General features: G+C 47.6%; 1 protein-coding gene across 5 annotated transcripts in view; it reads right to left on the bottom strand.

The window, feature by feature from the left end:
* ADD2 (adducin 2) overlaps positions 1-20,576 on the bottom strand; it is a 170,366-nt gene that overhangs the window by 28,471 nt on the left and 121,319 nt on the right. For 3 of the 5 annotated variants that reach the window (XM_073569073.1, XM_073569071.1, XM_073569072.1), the window contains exons 12-13: positions 19,872-19,961; positions 4,327-4,492 (exon numbers count right to left, since the gene is read on the bottom strand). In XM_073569073.1, coding sequence (XP_073425174.1) covers positions 4,327-4,492; positions 19,872-19,961 — 256 coding nt within the window. The remainder of the gene's footprint in view (positions 1-4,326; positions 4,493-19,871; positions 19,962-20,576) is intronic. The other 2 variants (XM_073569075.1, XM_073569074.1) reach the window with 1 other exon arrangement.

Here is a 20,576-nt window from a genome sequence, read left to right as displayed (position 1 = left end):
TCATCTGGGTGGTCACCGACCATTTTTCTAAAATGGTGCATCTGGTGCCACTAACACGGTTGCCTTCCGCTCGTGGTCTTGCCACACTGTTCATAAAACATGTATTCCGTCTGCATGGCATGCCGGACAAAATTATCAGTGATCAAGGTCCCCAGTTCGCGTTCCGGTTTTGGAGGGAGCTTTGCAGCCTACTCAGCATTGAGCTAAACCTGTCCTACGCTTACCATCCTGAGACGAACGGCTTGGTTGAGAGAGCCAACCAAACCTTGGTCACGCACCTGCGGCATTTCGTCTCTGCCAGGCAGGATGACTGGATATCCTTGCTACCATGGGCTGAGTTTGCCCTGAATAATGCAGTGGCTGATTCCACTGGTCAGACGCCGTTCCTTCTAAATTACGGCCAGCATCCGCGCGTCCCTGTCCCGATGCCAGTGTCCTCCGCTGACTCCAGGGTGGCAGACTGGGCAGTGGAGGCTCGCAACATTTGAGATCGCACTCAGGATACTATTCATGCCTCTAAAGAAAGAATGAGGGCATCCGCCGACACACATCGGCGACCCGCTCCAACTTTTTCCCCCAGCGACTTGGCGTCACTCTCTGCTCGAAACATCAAGCTGCGGGCCGAGTCCACCAAGTTCGCGCCGCGATACATCGGACCTTTTAAGGTTCTCGAGCGAATCAGCTCGGTGGTCTACCACCTGGCTCTTCCTCCACATTTCGCCATTTCTGACATTTTCCATGTGTCCCTTCTCAAACCTGTTCACATGGCCCGGTTCTCTGAGTCATCTGCCGGGTCATCAGACTTGTCTTCGGACGAGTTTGAGGTTAACACCACTGTGGGACGCAGGATTGTGCGTGGCAAAAAGTTTTATTTGGTGGACTGGAAGTATCATGGTCCAGAGGCCTGGACCTGGGAGCCAGTGGAGAACATCCACGCTCCGCTCCTGATCGCGGCTTTTGAGCATAGCGAGGCTCAGAGGGGTGGGGGCCCTAGGAGGGGGGATTCCTGCACAGCAGGAATCCAGAGCCATACATCCAGCGGTCTCCCATTCCTTTCCAACCGCTCAGAGACCTGCACAGCAATCTCGGCAATCCAGGCGCCCTGCTCAGACCAGCTCTCTGGGTCTGGATGTTGCTGCCACCTCTGGACCAGCAATGGTAGCGCAACCTGATTTGCAGGAAGCCACTCTAGAGGCTAAGTCCTCTCGCCGCGCTACTGGGCATGCCCACGAGACGATCTCCCAGTGGAGATAGGGGGTCATGTGCTCAGGTTCTTGTCCTGATCTGATTGGCCCATCCCAGAAGCCTGGAAGGTCCCGGAAGCGCATGGCTATAAAAGGCCCGCATGGCCGCTCGCCCATGCGCTAGTATAGACATTATTTGCTAGATGTGTGAATGGTGACGGATGTACGTTTCTGGTGACTGACTCATTTGAAACCCCTACCCTTGGATATTACGCATGTGGATAGGGAATTAGAGGATAGTCAGCGCCTGTCAGTGGCAAGCCATACGCCACTGTGCCTACCGCACCGCTACACTAGCGTCCGATGGTGTCATGCCTCACGGCACTATCGTACAGCGGCAGTAGTTGCCGTCGCGCTGCATTTAGCAGCACTTACTGGCGTCCGCGGTAGCGACGCTGCACACACGGTAGGTCAAGACGGACATCGACCTCTGCCTTGGGCCGTGTCCTGTGACCATATACCGTGTGTGCACGCCAGCTGAGACCTGTGAAGCTAACAGGCTCGACGTTTATGCTTTACTGATACTAAAGCGCCTCTGTGAGATTAACAGAGTCCGCTCTGCGCACCTCGGGTGACGTTTAACCCGAGCGCAGTATACCGCCATATAGCGAGTCCAACATTACACAGCAGCGGTGGACCCCCATTACTGCACGGTGGACCCCGGGCGGCGAACGCACTTCCTATTATTTATATTTAGTGCGTTCCGCCGTCCCTAACAGAAATATTTTATGCTAAAAGGAATTCTCCTCACCTAGTTTTGGAAGCTGAAGCTATTAAGATTAGCCAGTATACAGCAGGTTTGCCAACAATGGTAGCCGCATTACAGTATTGGAGGAAATTAGCCCCGTCCCTAATTAAAATCCCACTATATAAGTATTGTGTCTCTGAGAGCTCTTGAGGCACACATTCCATATATAGACTTACAAGTCTGGATAACGGTGGGGATTAGGAACCTTCAGGACTTAATGGGGAGCTTGGGGATTCTGCCCTTTGATCACTTAGCATCCAAACATCCAGGTATACGCAGATATTTCTATCAATACTTACAGATATGCCATCTTTTGTCAACTTCACCAGAATCACCCTTTTAATAACTCCAAAATAGATCGCAGAGCTAATGGATATTTCTTAATACCAGAATCCGGCCCCAAAGGAGTGTCCATCCTATACAAGGCTCTGAATGATCCTGACTTGGATATATAACTTCCTTATATGTCTCTCTGGGATACTTCACTGGGTATATCCCTGGAGGCGGGGGCTTGGAGATATGCTCTGGGAGAGGTGTTATGGGTCTCATCATGTCTTAACCATCTTGAACAATTGAAAAAAATTCACCTTTGTTGGTATAGGTTGCCGGTATAAGTGGCTCACTTTGGCCCGGACCAATCCCCATTATGTTGGAGGAGATGTGTTCTACTGTCCCCGGAAGCCCACATGTGGTGGGACTGTCCAGCTCTGAATAATCTATGGAAGGGCATTGCCAGATTAATACTAGAAGTCCTTGGGGTAGGCCTGATGCTGTCTCCTACCCTGGTAATCTTACATATTGGAAGAGAGGAGTTTCCACATATGATTAGGGGGGCCTTATCTCACATACTGATAGCAGTTAGATTGCTAGTGGCGGCTAAATGGAAATGTGCTACAGTTCCGACCATTCCAGAAGTAGTTGAAAAAATTAACTTTCACTGTGAGCATGAATTAGCCCTTACACAAACAGCCTCTGCAAAAAAGAAGACTCAGCGTATATGGGATCCCTGGCTGCAAAGCCGGTATTCAAATGTGTCGAGGTCATGTGATGTATAACATACGTTTGAAAACTGGTTCTACGGTTTTAGTGTGTGGGGTTTGAGTCCTACCTTTGAAATACATCCGATGGCAAGAGACTTATTACACTATCATTCCGGGAGATAAGCCTGAGGTTTTTTTTTTCCTGTTTTAATTTTAATGCAAGACATTTACTGTATGTTAATGCTTATGTCTTCTTCTGTCATGTTATGTGCTAATGTTGTAGCACTGATGTTTTTAAGTCAGTTTTTGTTTGTCATGTTTAAACACCAATAAATAAGATTGGATCAATACACTCTGTATTGTGCTCTAAGAGAAAAGCCTCATTCAGACATCTGTTTTTCAGGTGCGTATTCTATCCCTGTTTTTCACAGACAGAACACAAACTCATTATAGTCTATGGGGCTGCTCAAATATCTGTGTTTTTTTTTTTGCGGACCAAATTTTGCGGACCATATTTCCCATAAGGGATGGGGGCATTGCTCTAGAATCACTGCGTTGAGAAACATGTGATGGTGTCTCCGCAGTGTTGGATGTTGATCTCCATGAGTTCATTCATCCTCATTTTTCACAGTCTTCTACTAGGCATTGCTCCTACTGGCCAGTTTCCTACTCCACACTGATGAGGGGCAATACCCCGAAACAGCTGTCTGTGGATGGATACCATGTTTTGGCATAGGTGGTTTCCTTCATTGGAGACTGCCCTTCCCGTGGTTGTTCCTTCCCGGGGAAAGACCTGGCTAGTCATTGCTTGCGTTGAGAAACATGTGATGGTGTCTCCGCGGCTTGTGTTTTTCATGTTTTTACATATTTCCCATAAGCGATGGGGGCATTGCTCTAGAATCACTGCGTTGAGAAACATGTGATGGTGTCTCCGCAGTGTTGGATGTCGATCTCCATGAGTTCATTCATCCTCATTTTTCACATGTGCAAATGCACACACGGAGAAAAAATGCATGCAAATCAGATCTAGCACACTGAAGGAAAACAGTCTGCACTTTCTCATATGCAAAAATACCAGACGTGTGAATGACGTCTATGGCACTTTATGGAATCCTTATCTGTGTATAATTACAGTACTAGCAGCCCCTCACACCCTTTTCATGAATGATAGGTCTGAGTGGATATTGAACAGTATCTTGTCTATCCTGCCGGGATTTGGTATAACCACTCATGTATGGCCATTACGATGAGAATATGGATTTTCTTCTTATGGGAAGGAGAGGTAGAGGACATACTGTAAATCCAACTTAGATCGCAAAAAAAACAAACAAAAATTCTGCAGATGTCTACCCACCATCCATGGCGTGCTTCTTCCTTTCCACCTCCTTCTTATACTCTTCTAGCTCCTGGTCTGTCAGCTGACTGAAGGGGTTTGGCGGCTCAGGTTCTGGCGGGATCTCTTCTACTGGCTGCTCCTTCAGTTCTGCCTCTGTTTTGGATGCCAAATTACTATCTGCAGACTTAAAACACAAATAAAAAGGTGTCTCATTTATTCTCCATTTCCTTATAAATAATTTTTGAAACCTGCCAGAAAGAGCACAGTCGAGTCCTGTAAGGACTTTGGAGAAAAGACTATGATGCTACAAATGTGTCCAATCTAGTCAATCCTACGTGGACGGCAGCCTGTAGCCTACACTGTCGCATAACTAAAACCACTAGGACAACCAAAGATGGGACCCAGAATACAAAATAAGACACATTGTAATATAGACATTGTAAAAGTATATGACAATAATTATTTACAACATAGTATATGCTTTACAATATATTAGCGACTTTCTCTTTATGCATGTTAATTCAGTGTAGGGAACATGAGCCATTGCCAAATTCTTATGGCACCACTCTTCTCCAAAGAGTCAATGAAACAACAAAATGTCTCAGATTTATTCCTCCTCATTACCAAAACTGTGTTACGTCATCTGAAAAAAGGCGCTTTTTAGAAATCTGTTTTCATAGAAGGTTCAATTGGTTATGGCCCCAACCATTGAGCTTGGTCAAGCATTATTCTCATTCTTCATCCATAGACTTTCTATTGAGATCATCTTCAGTGTTGCACAAGAGCATCTCTTGGCTGATGGCTTGTTATTCTTCATTTTAATGTTCGGTTTGGCTCTCACCACCCTGACCACCACCGATCAAAATTCTGACGTCTCTTTGACATGGGAAGGAGCGCTGTGTGACTTGTTCAATGCAAAATTAGCTGGAATTCAGATCGGACGCCATGTCATGTTTGGAGAGCCCCTGATGTGCCTAAACAGTGGAAACCCCCCCACAAGTGACCCCATTTTGGAAACTAGACCCCCCAAGGAAATTATCTAGATGTGTGGTGAGAACTTTGAACCCTCAAGTGCTTCACAGAAGTTTATAACGTACAGTTGTACAATTAAAAAATCACATTTTTTCCACAAAAATGATCTTTTCACCCTCAATTTTTATTTTTCCAAGGGTAACAGGACCCCAAAAGTTATTGAGCAATTTGTCCTGAGTACGCTGATACCCCACACGTGGGGGTAAATTACTATTTGGGCGCATATTGCACAAAAAAAGGGGGGGGAGACAAAAAGCGCAATAGGGTCTTATCCACGTTACAAAGGACAGTATATCTTGAAATATGCTCACCTGGTTAGGATGAGATAAAAGCGTGTACCGTAGATAGCGGCTGCTGCAGATCCACAGGTCTTCAATGACCAGAAGAAATGATAAATCCAAAGGGAATTCGTAGTTATATTCCGCGCTGCCGCTGAGACAAATTCCTGGAGACTGATGTATGATTGCAATGGTTTTATTCTACGCGTTTCAGGGGTCTCCGGGCTTGTTTCCTGTGATTTCGCGCACACATCCTGCTTTTGGTTTCCGGTGCAGTGTGACTGAGGAAACGGGGAAGTGCCGAGTTGTGAGAAGTCTTGATTAGAGCTGTGATCCGGGGCTCTGTGCCCGTGTATACCCGGGGCTGCTGGGATAATGCCAGTGCTGGTCTGTGACTGAAGCTGCTGCAGTCCTCAGAACACTTCCCATGTGCTTACAAAAGCTTACGAAACATGACTTTTCCTTTCTGAAACAAGCTAAACGTCCTCTCAAAACTATTTATGTCTGTGATACCTGTATGTGCTGTGTGGTATTTCCTGATGAAGGGGGCATGAGACCCCTGAAACGCGTAGAATAAAACCAATGCAATCATACAGCATTCTCCTGGAATTTGTCTCAGCGGCAGCACGGAATATAACTACGAATTCCCTTTGGATTTATTATTTGGGCGCATGGCAGAGCTTGGAAGGAAAGCAGCGCCATTTGACTTTTTTGGCTGGAATTGGGATTGGACGCCATGCCGCGTTTGGAAAGTGTCATGATCTGAAGTGATCTGACAGTTTTAAAAGCACTGTGTGAACTTTTTTTTCCTTTTGGCAAGTTGCCAAGGTGACTTGACTGTCCCCGGTGGTGGTTAGTGGTATCGCACCTTAGGTTTCAGTTTAATGTGCACGTAATTAGGAATCAGGTGTGGGGCTCTATAAAGGAGTCTCAGGGTGTGCAATCACTGCTGGTGATACTGATTCATTTATTCTGAGTTTGTGAGAGCCTGGTGGAAGGATGGAGCTGAGGAGGAGTCCTGCGCAGCTTAGCCAGGGGGGACGTGTGTCAGCTATGGTGTCTGGACGAAGGGCTGGCATGGCGTGGTGGGGTCGCAGTGATGGTGTCAGCAGGAAGTGTCTGCATGGACTGGTGGAGTGGCTACTATGGAGAGTGGCACTCACCATGTGGGACTTGGCTGCTGAGCTGGACTCAAGCATGCTTGACTTCGTGGCAGAAGCTGAACTCATCCTTGGGACTCTGTTACTAAGCAGCAGCAACTGGTGGTGGACTCTGCTCCAAGGCAGCACTATGGTGAAGGATCCTGTTATGGTGATGGTTTCAGGTGGAGGAGAAGACGCACGCAGGTGGAGGGCTCTGTTGCAGGAGCATAAGCACAGAGCATAAAGCTAAGTGGTGTCACCCTGTATTGTCTCTTTCCCTCATGTGTGTTATTAGTGCAGTGGTGGGATTAGTTTCCGCACCGACCTATTCCCTAGTGAGGGTTTAGGGTCAGGGCGAGCTAGGGCGTTGAGGTACGCGTGCGGCGCCCGGTGCGGAACCGGCATAGGGAACGTTAGGAGTGCAGGGACACTGGCTCAGGGGAGCTCAGGAGGTCTCCAATTCCCTTTTCCCTATCGCAGGGCCCACCACTGTTAATGTTTCCCAGGTCCCCCTTATTATTTAAATTCGCCGTACTGGAGGCGGGGTTTCCAGAATGTTTATTAACGTGTAATACCTAAATTCGCCAGGTGGAGGCGGTGTATCCATCTGCACATTTTATTATTTAAATTCGCCCCACTGGAGGCGCTGTATCCAGGGTCACGTGTGTTATGGGTTCGCCTTGCGGTAACACCTGCGCCCAGACACACAGTGACCGTGACAGAAAGCCCCTGATGTGCCTAAACAGTGGAAACTTCCCACAAATGACACCATTTTGGAAACTAGACCCCCCAGGGAACTTATCTAGATGTGTGGTGAGCACTTTTGAACCCCAAGGGCTTCACAGAAGTTTATAACGCACGGGCGTGAAAATAAAAAAAATCATATTTTTTCCACAAACATGATCTTTTAGTCCCCAATTTTTTTATTTTTTCAAGGGTAATAGGAGAAATTGGACTCCAAAAGTTGTTGTCCAATTTGTCCTGAGTACGCTGATACCCCAAATGTGGGAGAAAACTACCGTATGGGAACACGTTGGGGGTCGGAAGGGAAGTAGTGACGTTTTGCAATGCAGACTTTGATGGAATGGTCTGCGGGTGTCATGTTGCCTTTGGAGAGCCCCTGATGTCCCTAAACAGTGGAAACCCCCCAAAAGTGACCCCATTTTGGAAGATAGACCCCCTAAGGAACTTATCTAGATGTGTGGTGAGCACTTTGAACCCCCCAGTGCTTCACAGAAGTTTATAACGCCCGGGCAAGAAAATAAAAAAATCATATTTTTTCCACAAACATGATCTTTTAGTCCACAATTTTTTTATTTTCCCAAGGGTAACAGGAGAAATTGGACCCCAAAAGTTGTTGTCCAATTTGTCCTGAGTACGCTGATATCTCATATGTGGGAGAAAACTACTGTATAGGAACACGTCGGGGCTCGGAAGGGAAGTAGTGACATTTTGGAATGCAGACTTTGATGGAATGGTCTGCGGGTGTCATGTCGCCTTTGGAGAGCCTCTGATGTGCCTAATCTGTTGAAACTCCCCACAAGTGACCCCATTTTGGAAACTAGTCCCCCCCCCCACGGAACTTATCTAGATGTGTGGTGAGCACTTTGAACCCCCAAGTGCTTCACAGAAGTTTATAACGCCCGGGCGTGAAAATAAAAAAATCATATTTTTTTTCCACAAAAATGATATTTTTGCCCCCAATTTTTTATTTACTTATGGGTAACAGGAGAAATTGGACCCCAAAAGTTGTTTTTCAATTTGTCCTGAGTAGGCTGATATCCTATATATGGGGATAAAACACTGTTTGGGGGCATGGCAGAGCTTTGAAAGGAAGGAGCACCATTTGACATTTTCAATGCAGAATTGGCTGGAATTGAGATCAGACGCCATGTTGCGTTTGGAGAGCACCTGATGTGCCCAAACAGTTGAAACCCCCCAATTCTAACTCCAACCCTAATCCCAACAAACCCATAACCCTAGTCTCAGCCCTAACCCTAGCCCTAACACTTTCCCTAACCCTAGCCCTAACCCTAATGGGAAAATGGAAATAAATACATTTTTTTAATTTTATTATTTTTCCCCAACTAAGGGGGTGATAGCGGGGTGTTTGATTTACTATTTATGGCGGTTTTTATTTTTGGCAGCTGTCGCACGCTAAAAGACGCTTTTTATTGTAAAAATAGTTTTTGCATCACCACATTTTGAGAGCTATAATTTTTCCATATTTTGACCCACCGTGTCATGTGAGGTCTTATTTTTTGCGGAACGAGTTGACATTTTTATTGGTACCATTTTTGGGCACGTGACATTTTTTGATCGCTTTTTATTCCGATTTTTGGGACGCAGAATGAACAAAAACCAGCATTTCAAGAATTTCTTTACACTGTTCCACGTGCGGTAAAATTGATAAAGCGGTTTTATTCTTCGGGTCAGTATGGTTACAGCGATACCGCATTTATGTCTTTTTTTATGTTTTGGCGCTTTTAAGCAATGAAAACAATTTTATATAAAAAATAATTATTTCTGCATCGCTTTATTCTGCGAGCTATAACTTTTTTATTTTTTCGCTGATGATGCTGTGTGGCGGCTCGTTTTTTGTGGGACAAGATGACGTTTTCAGTGGTACCATGGTTATTTATATCCGTCTTTTTGATTGCGTGTTATTGCACTTTTTGTTCGGCGGTATGATAATAAAGCATTATTTTTTGCTTTGTTTTTTATATTTTTCAAGGGGTTTGCTAAAGGGGTTAACTAATGGGACAGTTTTATAGGGTGGGTCGATACGGACGCGGCAATACCAAATATGTGTACTTTTATTGTTTTGTTTTTATTTCCAAAAAAATTAATTTATTAGGGAATATTTCTTTTTTTTTAATTTATTTAGCGATTTTTTTATAAATTATTTTTACACTTTTTCTTTTTTTTTTTTTACTTTATTACATTGTCCCAGGCCGATCTGACACAGGCAGTGCTGGAGGCTTCCTCATGCCAGCGCTTTGTAGGCATGAGGAAGCCGCCTCCCTGCAGGCTCCCAAAGGTCCCTGCCGCCATATTGGATCCGGGGACCTGCAGGGAAGGAGGCCCCCGCAGCAGCGCTGCACATTGCGCTGCTGCGGGGGTCTCAGGGAAGCACGGAGGGAGCCTCCTTCCCGGCCGATGCTTCCCTAAGCCCCCGGTACACTGCGATCGTGTTTTATTGCAGTGTGCCAGGGGTTAACGTGTCGGGGGCGGTCCGTGACTGCCCCTGACACATAGTGCCGGGTGTCAGCTGTGATAATCAGCTGACACCCGGCCGCTGATTGCGCTAGACGTACTATCCCGTCCATGGGCATAGGGTCCCAGGTCCCATGGACGGGATAGTACGTCTCATGTCAGAAAGAGGTTAACACAGTTTGGGTCCCACTTTCCTCAAAGTGGACAAACCCTTTAAGTGAGGACTTCCTTAATTGGAATGGAATAATTCATATTTGAATCTAATATATAAAACTCAATGTATGTGTGTGTATGTTTGTAAGTATGTGTGTCTGTCCGGGATTGGCATCCACACTGTCGCAGCTACAGCCACAAAATTTTGCACAGTCACACGTCTGGACCCCGAGAGCATCACAGGCTATGTTGTGAGGCAAAATTTTAACCCCACGCGTTCCAATTCACCAAACAATTTTGCCCCTATCTACATAATGGGGAAAAAGTGAAAGGAAAAGTGTTGGAGGCAAATTGACAGCTGCCAGATATGAACAAGGGGGACTTAAAGAATGAGAGCAATGGCGCCAAAGAGTATATACCGTACAGTTGCTAAGGTAGGGTCCTGACATGGGATACTCACCACACACGGGGATATGAACACACACACAAAATGCGCCACACACTACCACGTGCTTCAACACATATACCACCCTCAGCACACATTTCACCACACATACACCAACCTCGCCACATAAAAGTCAAAACACAAAAGTCGCCACTCAAAACTCGCCACGCTGTCCCAGAGCTGTTTAAAAGATGAAAAATGAGCTGTGATTGGTTGTTATCAGCAACAGTTTTCTTTGTAGACAGTTGTGGTAACTGAGGCCTATTATTCTTATCATTTCTATGGTGTTATCGTCCTTCTGTAAAGCTGGAAATACAGTTGTGGCTAAAAGTATTGACACCCCTGCAATTCTGTCAGATAATACTCAGTTTCTTCCTGAGAATGATTGCAATCACAAATTCTTTGTTATTATTATCTTCATTTAATTTGTCTTAAATGAAAAAACACAAAAAGAATTGTCCTAAAGCCAAATTGGATATAATTCCGCACCAAACATAAAAAAGAGGGTGGACAAAAGTATTGGCACTGTTCGAAAAATCATGTGATGCTTCTCTAATTTGTGTAATTAACAGCACCTGTAACTTACCTGTGGCACCTAACAGGTGTTGGCAATAACTAAATCACACTTGCAGCCAGTTGACATGGATTAAAGTTGACTCAACCTCTGTCCTGTGTCCTTGTGTGTACCACATTGAGCATGGAGAAAAGAAAGAAGACCAAAGAACTGGTTGAGGACTTGAGAAACCAAATTGTGAGGAAGCATGAGCAATCTCAAGGCTACAAGTCCATCTCCAAAGACCTGAATGTTCCTGTGTCTACCGTGCGCAGTGTCATCAAGAAGTTTAAAGCCCATGGCACTGTGGCTAACCTCCCTAGATGTGGACGGAAAAGAAAAATTGACAAGAGATTTCAACGCAAGATTGTGCGGATGTTGGATGAAGAACCTCGACAAACATCCAAACAAGTTCAAGCTGCCCTGCAGTCCGAGGGTACAACAGTGTCAACCCGTACTATCCGTCGGCGTCTGAATGAAAAGGGACTGTATGGTAGGAGACCCAGGAAGACCCCACTTCTTACCCTGAGACATAAAAAAGCCAGGCTGGAGTTTGCCAAAACTTACCTGAAAAAGCCTAAAACGTTTTGGAAGAATGTTCTCTGGTCAGATGAGACAAAAGTAGAGCTTTTTGGGCAAATGCATTAACATAGAGTTTACAGGAGAAAAAAAGAGGCATTCAAAGAAAAAAGCACGGTCCCTACAGTCAAACATGGCGGAGGTTCCCTGATGTTTTGGGGTTGCTTTGCTGCCTCTGGCACTGGACTGCTTGACCGTGTGCATGGCATTATGAAGTCTGAAGACTACCAACAAATTTTGCAGCATAATGTAGGGCCCAGTGTGAGAAAGCTGGGTCTCCCTCAGAGGTCATGGGTCTTCCAGCAGGACAATGACCCGAAACACACTTCAAAAAGCACTAGAAAATGGTTTGAGAGAAAGCACTGGAGACTTCTAAGGTGGCCAGCAATGAGTCCAGACCTGAATCCCATAGAACACCTGTGGAGAGATCTAAAAATGGCAGTTTGGAGAAGGCACCCTTCTAATATCAGGGACCTGGAGCAGTTTGCCAAAGAAGAATGGTCTAAAATTCCAGCAGAGCATTGTAGGAAACTCATTGATGGTTACCGAAAGCGGTTGGTCGCAGTTATTTTGGCTAAAGGTTGTGCAACCAAGTATTAGGCTGAGGGTGCCAATACTTTTGTCTGGCCCATTTTTGGAGTTTTGTGTGAAATGATCAATGTTTTGCTTTTTGCTTCATTCTCTTTTGTGTTTTTTCATTTAAGACAAATTAAATGACGATAATAATACCAAAGAATTTGTGATTGCAATCATTTTCAGGAATAAACTGAGTATTATCTGACAGAATTGCAGGGGTGTCAATACTTTTGGCCACAACTGTAACACAATTTATTACCATGCCAACACAGACCACCCTCTGACAGACTGCAGGGGGAGCCCAGTATCACACAGGATAGGATTAGATACACGGCTCAGCAGTCAGTATCACACAGGATAGGATTAGATACACAGCTCAGCAGTCAGTATCACACAGAAGAGGATTAGACACATGGCTCAGCAGTCAGTATCACACAGGGGAGGATTAGATACGCAGCTCAGCAGTTAGTATCACACAGGAGAGGATTAGACACACAGCTCAGCAGTCAGTATCACACAGGATAGGATTAGATACACGGCTCAGCAGTCAGTATCACACAGGATAGGATTAGATACACAGCTCAGCAGTTAGTATCACACAGGATAGAAATAGATACACAGCTCAGCAGACAGTATCACACAGGATAGGATTAGATACACAGCTCAGCAGTCAGTATCACACAGAGGAGGATTAGATACGCAGCTCAGCAGTTAGTATCACACTGGAGAGGATTAGACACACAGCTCAGCAGTCAGTATCACACAGGAGAGGATTAGATACACAGCTCAGCAGACAGTATCACACAGGATAGGATTAGATACACAGCTCAGCAGTCAGTATCACACAGGATAGAAATAGATACACAGCTCAGCAGACAGTATCACACAGGATAGGATTAGATACACAGCTCAGCACACAGTATCACACAGAATAGGATTAGATACACGGCTCAGCAGTCAGTATCACACAGGATAGGATTAGACACATGGCTCAGCAGTCAGTATCACACAGGATAGGGTTAGATACACGGATCAGCAGTCAGTATCACACAGGAGAGGATTAGACACACAGCTCAGCAGTCAGTATCACACAGGAGAGGATTAGATACACAGCTCAGCAGACAGTATCACACAGGATAGGATTAGATACACAGCTCAGCAGTCAGTATCACACAGGATAGAAATAGATACACAGCTCAGCAGACAGTATCACACAGGATAGGATTAGATACACAGCTCAGCACACAGTATCACACAGAATAGTATTAGATACACGGCTCAGCAGACAGTATCACACAGAATAGGATTAGATACACGGCTCAGCAGTCAGTATCACACAGGATAGGATTAGACACATGGCTCAGCAGTCAGTATCACACAGGATAGGGTTAGATACACGGATCAGCAGTCAGTATCACACAGGAGAGGATTAGATACACAGCTCAGCAGACAGTATCACACAGGATAGGATTAGATACACAGCTCAGCAGTCAGTATCACACAGGATAGAAATAGATACACAGCTCAGCAGACAGTATCACACAGGACAGGATTAGATACACAGCTCAGCACACAGTATCACACAGAATAGTATTAGATACACGGCTCAGCAGACAGTATCACACAGAATAGGATTAGATACACGGCTCAGCAGTCAGTATCACACAGGATAGGATTAGACACATGGCTCAGCAGTCAGTATCACACAGGATAGGGTTAGATACACGGCTGAGCAGTCAGTAACACACGATAGGATTAGATACACAGCTCAGCAGAAAGTATCACACTGGAGAGGATTAGGTACACAGCTCAGCAGACCTTATCACACAGGATAGGGTTAGATACACAGCTCAGAAACAGGATGTGCCAAAGGAGAGGACATTTTCATTCAAGAATTCCACTCATTCCATCTGATTTGTTTTTTTTATTTCAAACGCCTCCAGTTTCCAGTTCAACTGCTATTTGCAATGTCCATTAACAATGCTCAGGGACAGTCCTTGAAAGTAGTAGGGAATGATTTAAGTAGTAGGGATCAATTTGCAATCTCCATGCATTTCTCATGGTCAACTTTACGTGATTTGCATATGAGTTGGAACTGTCAAAAATCTGGTCATCTTTGCACCGAAAGGAAAAACCAAACATGTTGTTATCAAAAGGCTCTTGAATGAGTTGAAAATAAAATACCGTATATACTCGTGTATAAGCCGAGATTTTCAGCCCATTTTTTTGGGCAGAAAGTCCCCCTCTCGGCTTATACGCGAGTCATATACCGGGGGGGGGGATCAGCGGGGGAGGGGGAGCGGGGGTGTCAGAGATCATACTCACCCTCTGCAGCCCCCCTGCTTGTTCCATGTTGTCGGCGCTGCTCTTCCTTCCTGCTTCAGCTGTCAAGTGTAACAGCGGTACCACGTGACCGCTGAAGCAGGAAGGAAGAGCAGCGCGGACAACATGGAACAAGCAGGGGCTGCGCTGCAGAGACAAGCGCCAGGACCGGATGAGTATGAACAGGGGGGAGGCATATTCACCTGTCCCTGCTCTCTGCTGTCTTGCGTCCTCTGCAGTGACATTAAGGTCAGAAGGTGCGATCGTGCCCTCTGCCTGCACAGTCACTGCAGAGCCGGCAACGCTGATGAGCAGGGGGCAGCGACGGAGGTGAGTATACAGTTTTTTTTTTATTGGAAACGGAGGCACCGGCAGCAGCAGTATGATGGGGCCACACACTGTGCAGCATAACAGGGGCCACTCACTGTGCAGCATAACTGGGGCCACTCACTGTGCAGCATTATCTGGGGCCGCACACTGTGCAGCACAGCTGGGGCCACTCACTGTGCAGCATAACTGGGGCCATTCACTGTGCAGATAACTAGGGCCACACACTGTGCAGCATAACTGGGGCCACTCACTGTGCAGCATAACTGGGGCCACTCACTGTGCAGCATAACTGGGGCCACTCACTGTGCAGCATAACTGGGGCCACTCACTGTGCAGCATTATCTGGGGCCACACACTGTGCAGCACAGCTGGGGCCACTCACTGTGCAGCATAACTGGGGCCATTCACTGTGCAGATAACTAGGGCCACACACTGTGCAGCAAAGCTGGGGCCACTCACTGTGCAGCATAACTGGGGCCACTCACTGTGCAGCATAACTGGGGCCACTCACTGTGCAGCAAAGCTGGGGCCACTCACTGTGCAGCATAACTGGGGCCACTCACTGTGCAGCATAACTGGGGCCACTCACTGTGCATCATAACTGGGGCCACTCACTGTGCAGCATTATCTGGGGCCACACACTGTGCAGCAAAGCTGGGGCCACTCACTGTGCAGCATAACTGGGGCCATTCACTGTGCAGATAACTAGGGCCACACACTGTGCAGCAAAGCTGGGGCCACTCACTGTGCAGCATAACTGGGGCAACTCACTGTGCAGCATAACTGGGGCCACTCACTGTACAGCATAACTGGAGCCACTCACTGTGCAGCATAACTGGGGCCACTCACTGTGCAGTATAACTGGGGCCACTCACTGTGCAGCATAACTGGGACTACTCAGTGTGCAGCATTATCTGGGGCCACACACTGTGCAGCAAAGCTGGGGCCACTCACTGTGCAGCATAACTGGGGCCACTCACTGTGCAGCATAACTGAGGCCACTCACTGTGCAGCATAACTGGGGCCACTCACTGTGCAGCATAACTGGGGCCACTCACTGTGCAGCATAACTGGGGCCACTCACTGTGCAGCATAACTGGGGCCACTCACTGTGCAGCATTATCTGGGGCCACACACTGTGCAGCAAAGCTGGAGCCACTCACTGTGCAGCATAACTGGGGCCATTCACTGTGCAGATAACTAGGGCCACTCACTGTGCAGCATAACTGGGGACACTCACTGTGCAGCATAACTGGGGCTACTCACTGTGCCGCATAACTGGGGCTACTCACTGTGCAGCATAACTGGGGCCACTCACTGTGCAGATAACTGGGGCCACACACTGTGCAGCATTATCTGGGGCCACACACTGTGCAGCATAACTGGGGCTACTCACTGTGCAGCATAACTGGGGCCACTCACTGTGCAGTATAACTGGGGCCACTCACTGTGCAGATAACTGGGGCCACTCACTGTGCAGCATAACTGGGGCCACTCACTGTGCAGCATAACTGGGGCCACTCACTGTGCAGCATTATCTGGGGCCACACACTGTGCAGCGAAACTGGGGCCACTCACTGTGCAGCATAACTGGGGCCATTCACTGTGCAGATAACTAGGGTCACTCACTGTGCAGCATAACTGGGGCCACTCACTATGCAGCATAACTGGGGCTACTCACTGTGCCGCATAACTGGGGCTACTCACTGTACAGCATAACTGGGGCCACTCACTGTGCAGCATAACTGGGGCCACTCACTGTGCAGCATAACTGGAGCCACTCACTGTGCAGCATAACTGGGGCCACTCACTGTGCAGCATAACTGGGGCTACTCACTGTGCAGCATAACTGGGGCTACTCACTGTGTCGCATATCTGGGGCTACTCACTGTGCAGCATAACTGGGGCCACTCACTGTGCAGATAACTGGGGCCACACACTGTGCAGCATAACTGGGGCCACACACTGTGCAGCATAACTGGGGCCACTCACTGTGCAGCATAACTGGGGCCACTCACTGTGCAGCATAACTGGGGCCACTCACTGTGCAGCATAACTGGGGCCACTCACTGTGCAGCATAACTGGGGCCACTCACTGTGCAGCATAACTGGGGCCACTCACTGTGCAGCATTATCTGGGGCCACACACTGTGCAGCATTATCTGGGGGCCACACACTGTGCAGCATTATCTGGGGCCACACACTGTGCAGCATTATCTGGGGCCACTCACTGTGCAGATAACTGGGGCTACTCACTGTGTCGCATATCTGGGGCTACTCACTGTGCAGCATAACTGGGGCCACTCACTGTGCAGATAACTGGGGCCACACACTGTGCAGCATAACTGGGGCCACACACTGTGCAGCATAACTGGGGCCACTCACTGTGCAGCATAACTGGGGCCACTCACTGTGCAGCATAACTGGGGCCACTCACTGTACAGCATAACTGGAGCCACTCACTGTGCAGCATAACTGGGGCCACTCACTGTGCAGCATAACTGGGGCCACTCACTGTGCAGCAAAGCTGGGGCCACTCACTGTGCAGCATAACTGGGGCCACTCACTGTGCAGCATAACTGGGGCCACTCACTGTGCATCATAACTGGGGCCACTCACTGTGCAGCATTATCTGGGGCCACACACTGTGCAGCAAAGCTGGGGCCACTCACTGTGCAGCATAACTGGGGCCATTCACTGTGCAGATAACTAGGGCCACACACTGTGCAGCAAAGCTGGGGCCACTCACTGTGCAGCATAACTGGGGCAACTCACTGTGCAGCATAACTGGGGCCACTCACTGTACAGCATAACTGGAGCCACTCACTGTGCAGCATAACTGGGGCCACTCACTGTGCAGTATAACTGGGGCCACTCACTGTGCAGCATAACTGGGACTACTCAGTGTGCAGCATTATCTGGGGCCACACACTGTGCAGCAAAGCTGGGGCCACTCACTGTGCAGCATAACTGGGGCCACTCACTGTGCAGCATAACTGAGGCCACTCACTGTGCAGCATAACTGGGGCCACTCACTGTGCAGCATAACTGGGGCCACTCACTGTGCAGCATAACTGGGGCCACTCACTGTGCAGCATAACTGGGGCCACTCACTGTGCAGCATTATCTGGGGCCACACACTGTGCAGCAAAGCTGGAGCCACTCACTGTGCAGCATAACTGGGGCCATTCACTGTGCAGATAACTAGGGCCACTCACTGTGCAGCATAACTGGGGCCACTCACTGTGCAGCATAACTGGGGCTACTCACTGTGCCGCATAACTGGGGCTACTCACTGTGCAGCATAACTGGGGCCACTCACTGTGCAGATAACTGGGGCCACACACTGTGCAGCATTATCTGGGGCCACACACTGTGCAGCATAACTGGGGCTACTCACTGTGCAGCATAACTGGGGCCACTCACTGTGCAGCATAACTGGGGCCACTCACTGTGCAGCATAACTGGGGCCACTCACTGTGCAGATAACTGGGGCCACTCACTGTGCAGCATAACTGGGGCCACTCACTGTGCAGCATAACTGGGGCCACTCACTGTGCAGCATTATCTGGGGCCACACATTGTGCAGCGAAACTGGGGCCACTCACTGTGCAGCATAACTGGGGCCATTCACTGTGCAGATAACTAGGGTCACTCACTGTGCAGCATAACTGGGGCCACTCACTGTGCAGCATAACTGGGGCTACTCACTGTGCTGCATAACTGGGGCTACTCACTGTACAGCATAAATGGGGCCACTCACTGTGCAGCATAACTGGGGCCACTCACTGTGCAGCATAACTGGAGCCACTCACTGTGCAGCATAACTGGGGCCACTCACTGTGCAGCATAACTGGGGCTACTCACTGTGTCGCATATCTGGGGCTACTCACTGTGCAGCATAACTGGGGCCACTCACTGTGCAGATAACTGGGGCCACACACTGTGCAGCATAACTGGGGCCACACACTGTGCAGCATAACTGGGGCCACTCACTGTGCAGCATAACTGGGGCCACTCACTGTGCAGCATAACTGGGGCCACTCACTGTGCAGCATAACTGGGGCCACTCACTGTGCAGCATAACTGGGGCCACTCACTGTGCAGCATTATCTGGGGCCACACACTGTGCAGCATTATCTGGGGGCCACACACTGTGCAGCATTATCTGGGGCCACACACTGTGCAGCATTATCTGGGGCCACTCACTGTGCAGACAACTGGGGCTACTCACTGTGTCGCATATCTGGGGCTACTCACTGTGCAGCATAACTGGGGCCACTCACTGTGCAGATAACTGGGGCCACACACTGTGCAGCATAACTGGGGCCACACACTGTGCAGCATAACTGGGGCCACTCACTGTGCAGCATAACTGGGGCCACTCACTGTGCAGCATTATCTGGGGCCACACACTGTGCAGCATTATCTGGGGCCACACACTGTGCAGCATTATCTGGGGGCCACTCACTGTGCAGCATTATCTGGGGCCACACACTGTGCAGCATTATCTGGGGCCACACACTGTGCAGCATTATCTGGGGGCCACTCACTGTGCAGCATTATCTGGGGCCACACACTGTGCAGCATTTTCTGGGACCACTCACTAGCAGCAGTATCTGGGGCCACTCACTGTGCACCCTCGGCTTATACGCAAGTCAATAAGTTTTCCCTGTTTTTGTGACAAAATTAGGGGGGTCGGCTTATACACGAGTATATACGGAACTATCAATACTTGGGTAATCGTTTAGTTAATTTGTGTTGCAAATCTGTAGTGTTGAATATATGATGTGAAATGTTTTTATGTGCAATATAATCATTATAATTTGTTATAATTAACCACAGTTGGTTACTATGCCCAGGCAATGCCGGGCTCTTCAGCTAGTATTTTATAAAATATAATATTTCCGATTAGCTTAAAGGATATAGGAACATACCGGACTTCGGCTCTTATCCGTTATCACGCTGGCTAGTAACTGAGACTGAGGTCCAGCAGACTTAACATCTTGGCGATTTTGCTCCCGAATCTGTATATTAAAGTAAATTAAGTACAATGATTACGGGCAGAAAACAAGGCAGCATCGTCCAGCAGGCACTTCTTATGTTATTTCTTTTAAGGGGTTTTCAACAACCTAGAAGCGCATGTGACCACTGCTCCTAACAACAATGAAAGCAGCAGAGTGGTCCTTTCTTCTTCGCTACCACTCTATTCACACCAGGGAAGCAGGACCCTGCTTCTTCCCACCTTTGATACTTTTTTTTTTTTACCAACAGATATATTGGCCTTTTGTCTTTTTCTTTTATGTTTTGTATTTAATAGCCAAAAGATGAAGCCGTAGACGATAGGGTTCAACATCCATCCGTAATACAATTACATGTAAAGGACATTAGTACATAATAAAACACGACTTTGAGTATAAAGTAGACTAAACCCAAAAATATTATACATAATAGTGTGGCCTGACATTTGTGCTAATACTGCTGTGAATGATCTGGAGGAAGGAACACTACCTCTCCAGGGTACTGCTGGGTTTTACAAAGGTCGGAAAATTCTCAAATATAACAATAAGAGAGGTAAAGAGGAAAGGAGGAATGGGCGAAAACCTAAAGACCGAAGGAGAAAAAGAGGAAGAAGAAGAGGG

Source organism: Dendrobates tinctorius, unplaced genomic scaffold (assembly GCF_039654945.1).
Source record: "Dendrobates tinctorius isolate UK_male_01 unplaced genomic scaffold, ASM3965494v1 ptg000022l, whole genome shotgun sequence".
Taxonomy (NCBI): Eukaryota; Metazoa; Chordata; class Amphibia; order Anura; family Dendrobatidae; genus Dendrobates; species Dendrobates tinctorius.
Note: the sequence above shows the minus strand (reverse complement) of the source record. Positions and strands in the feature narration are given on the sequence as shown.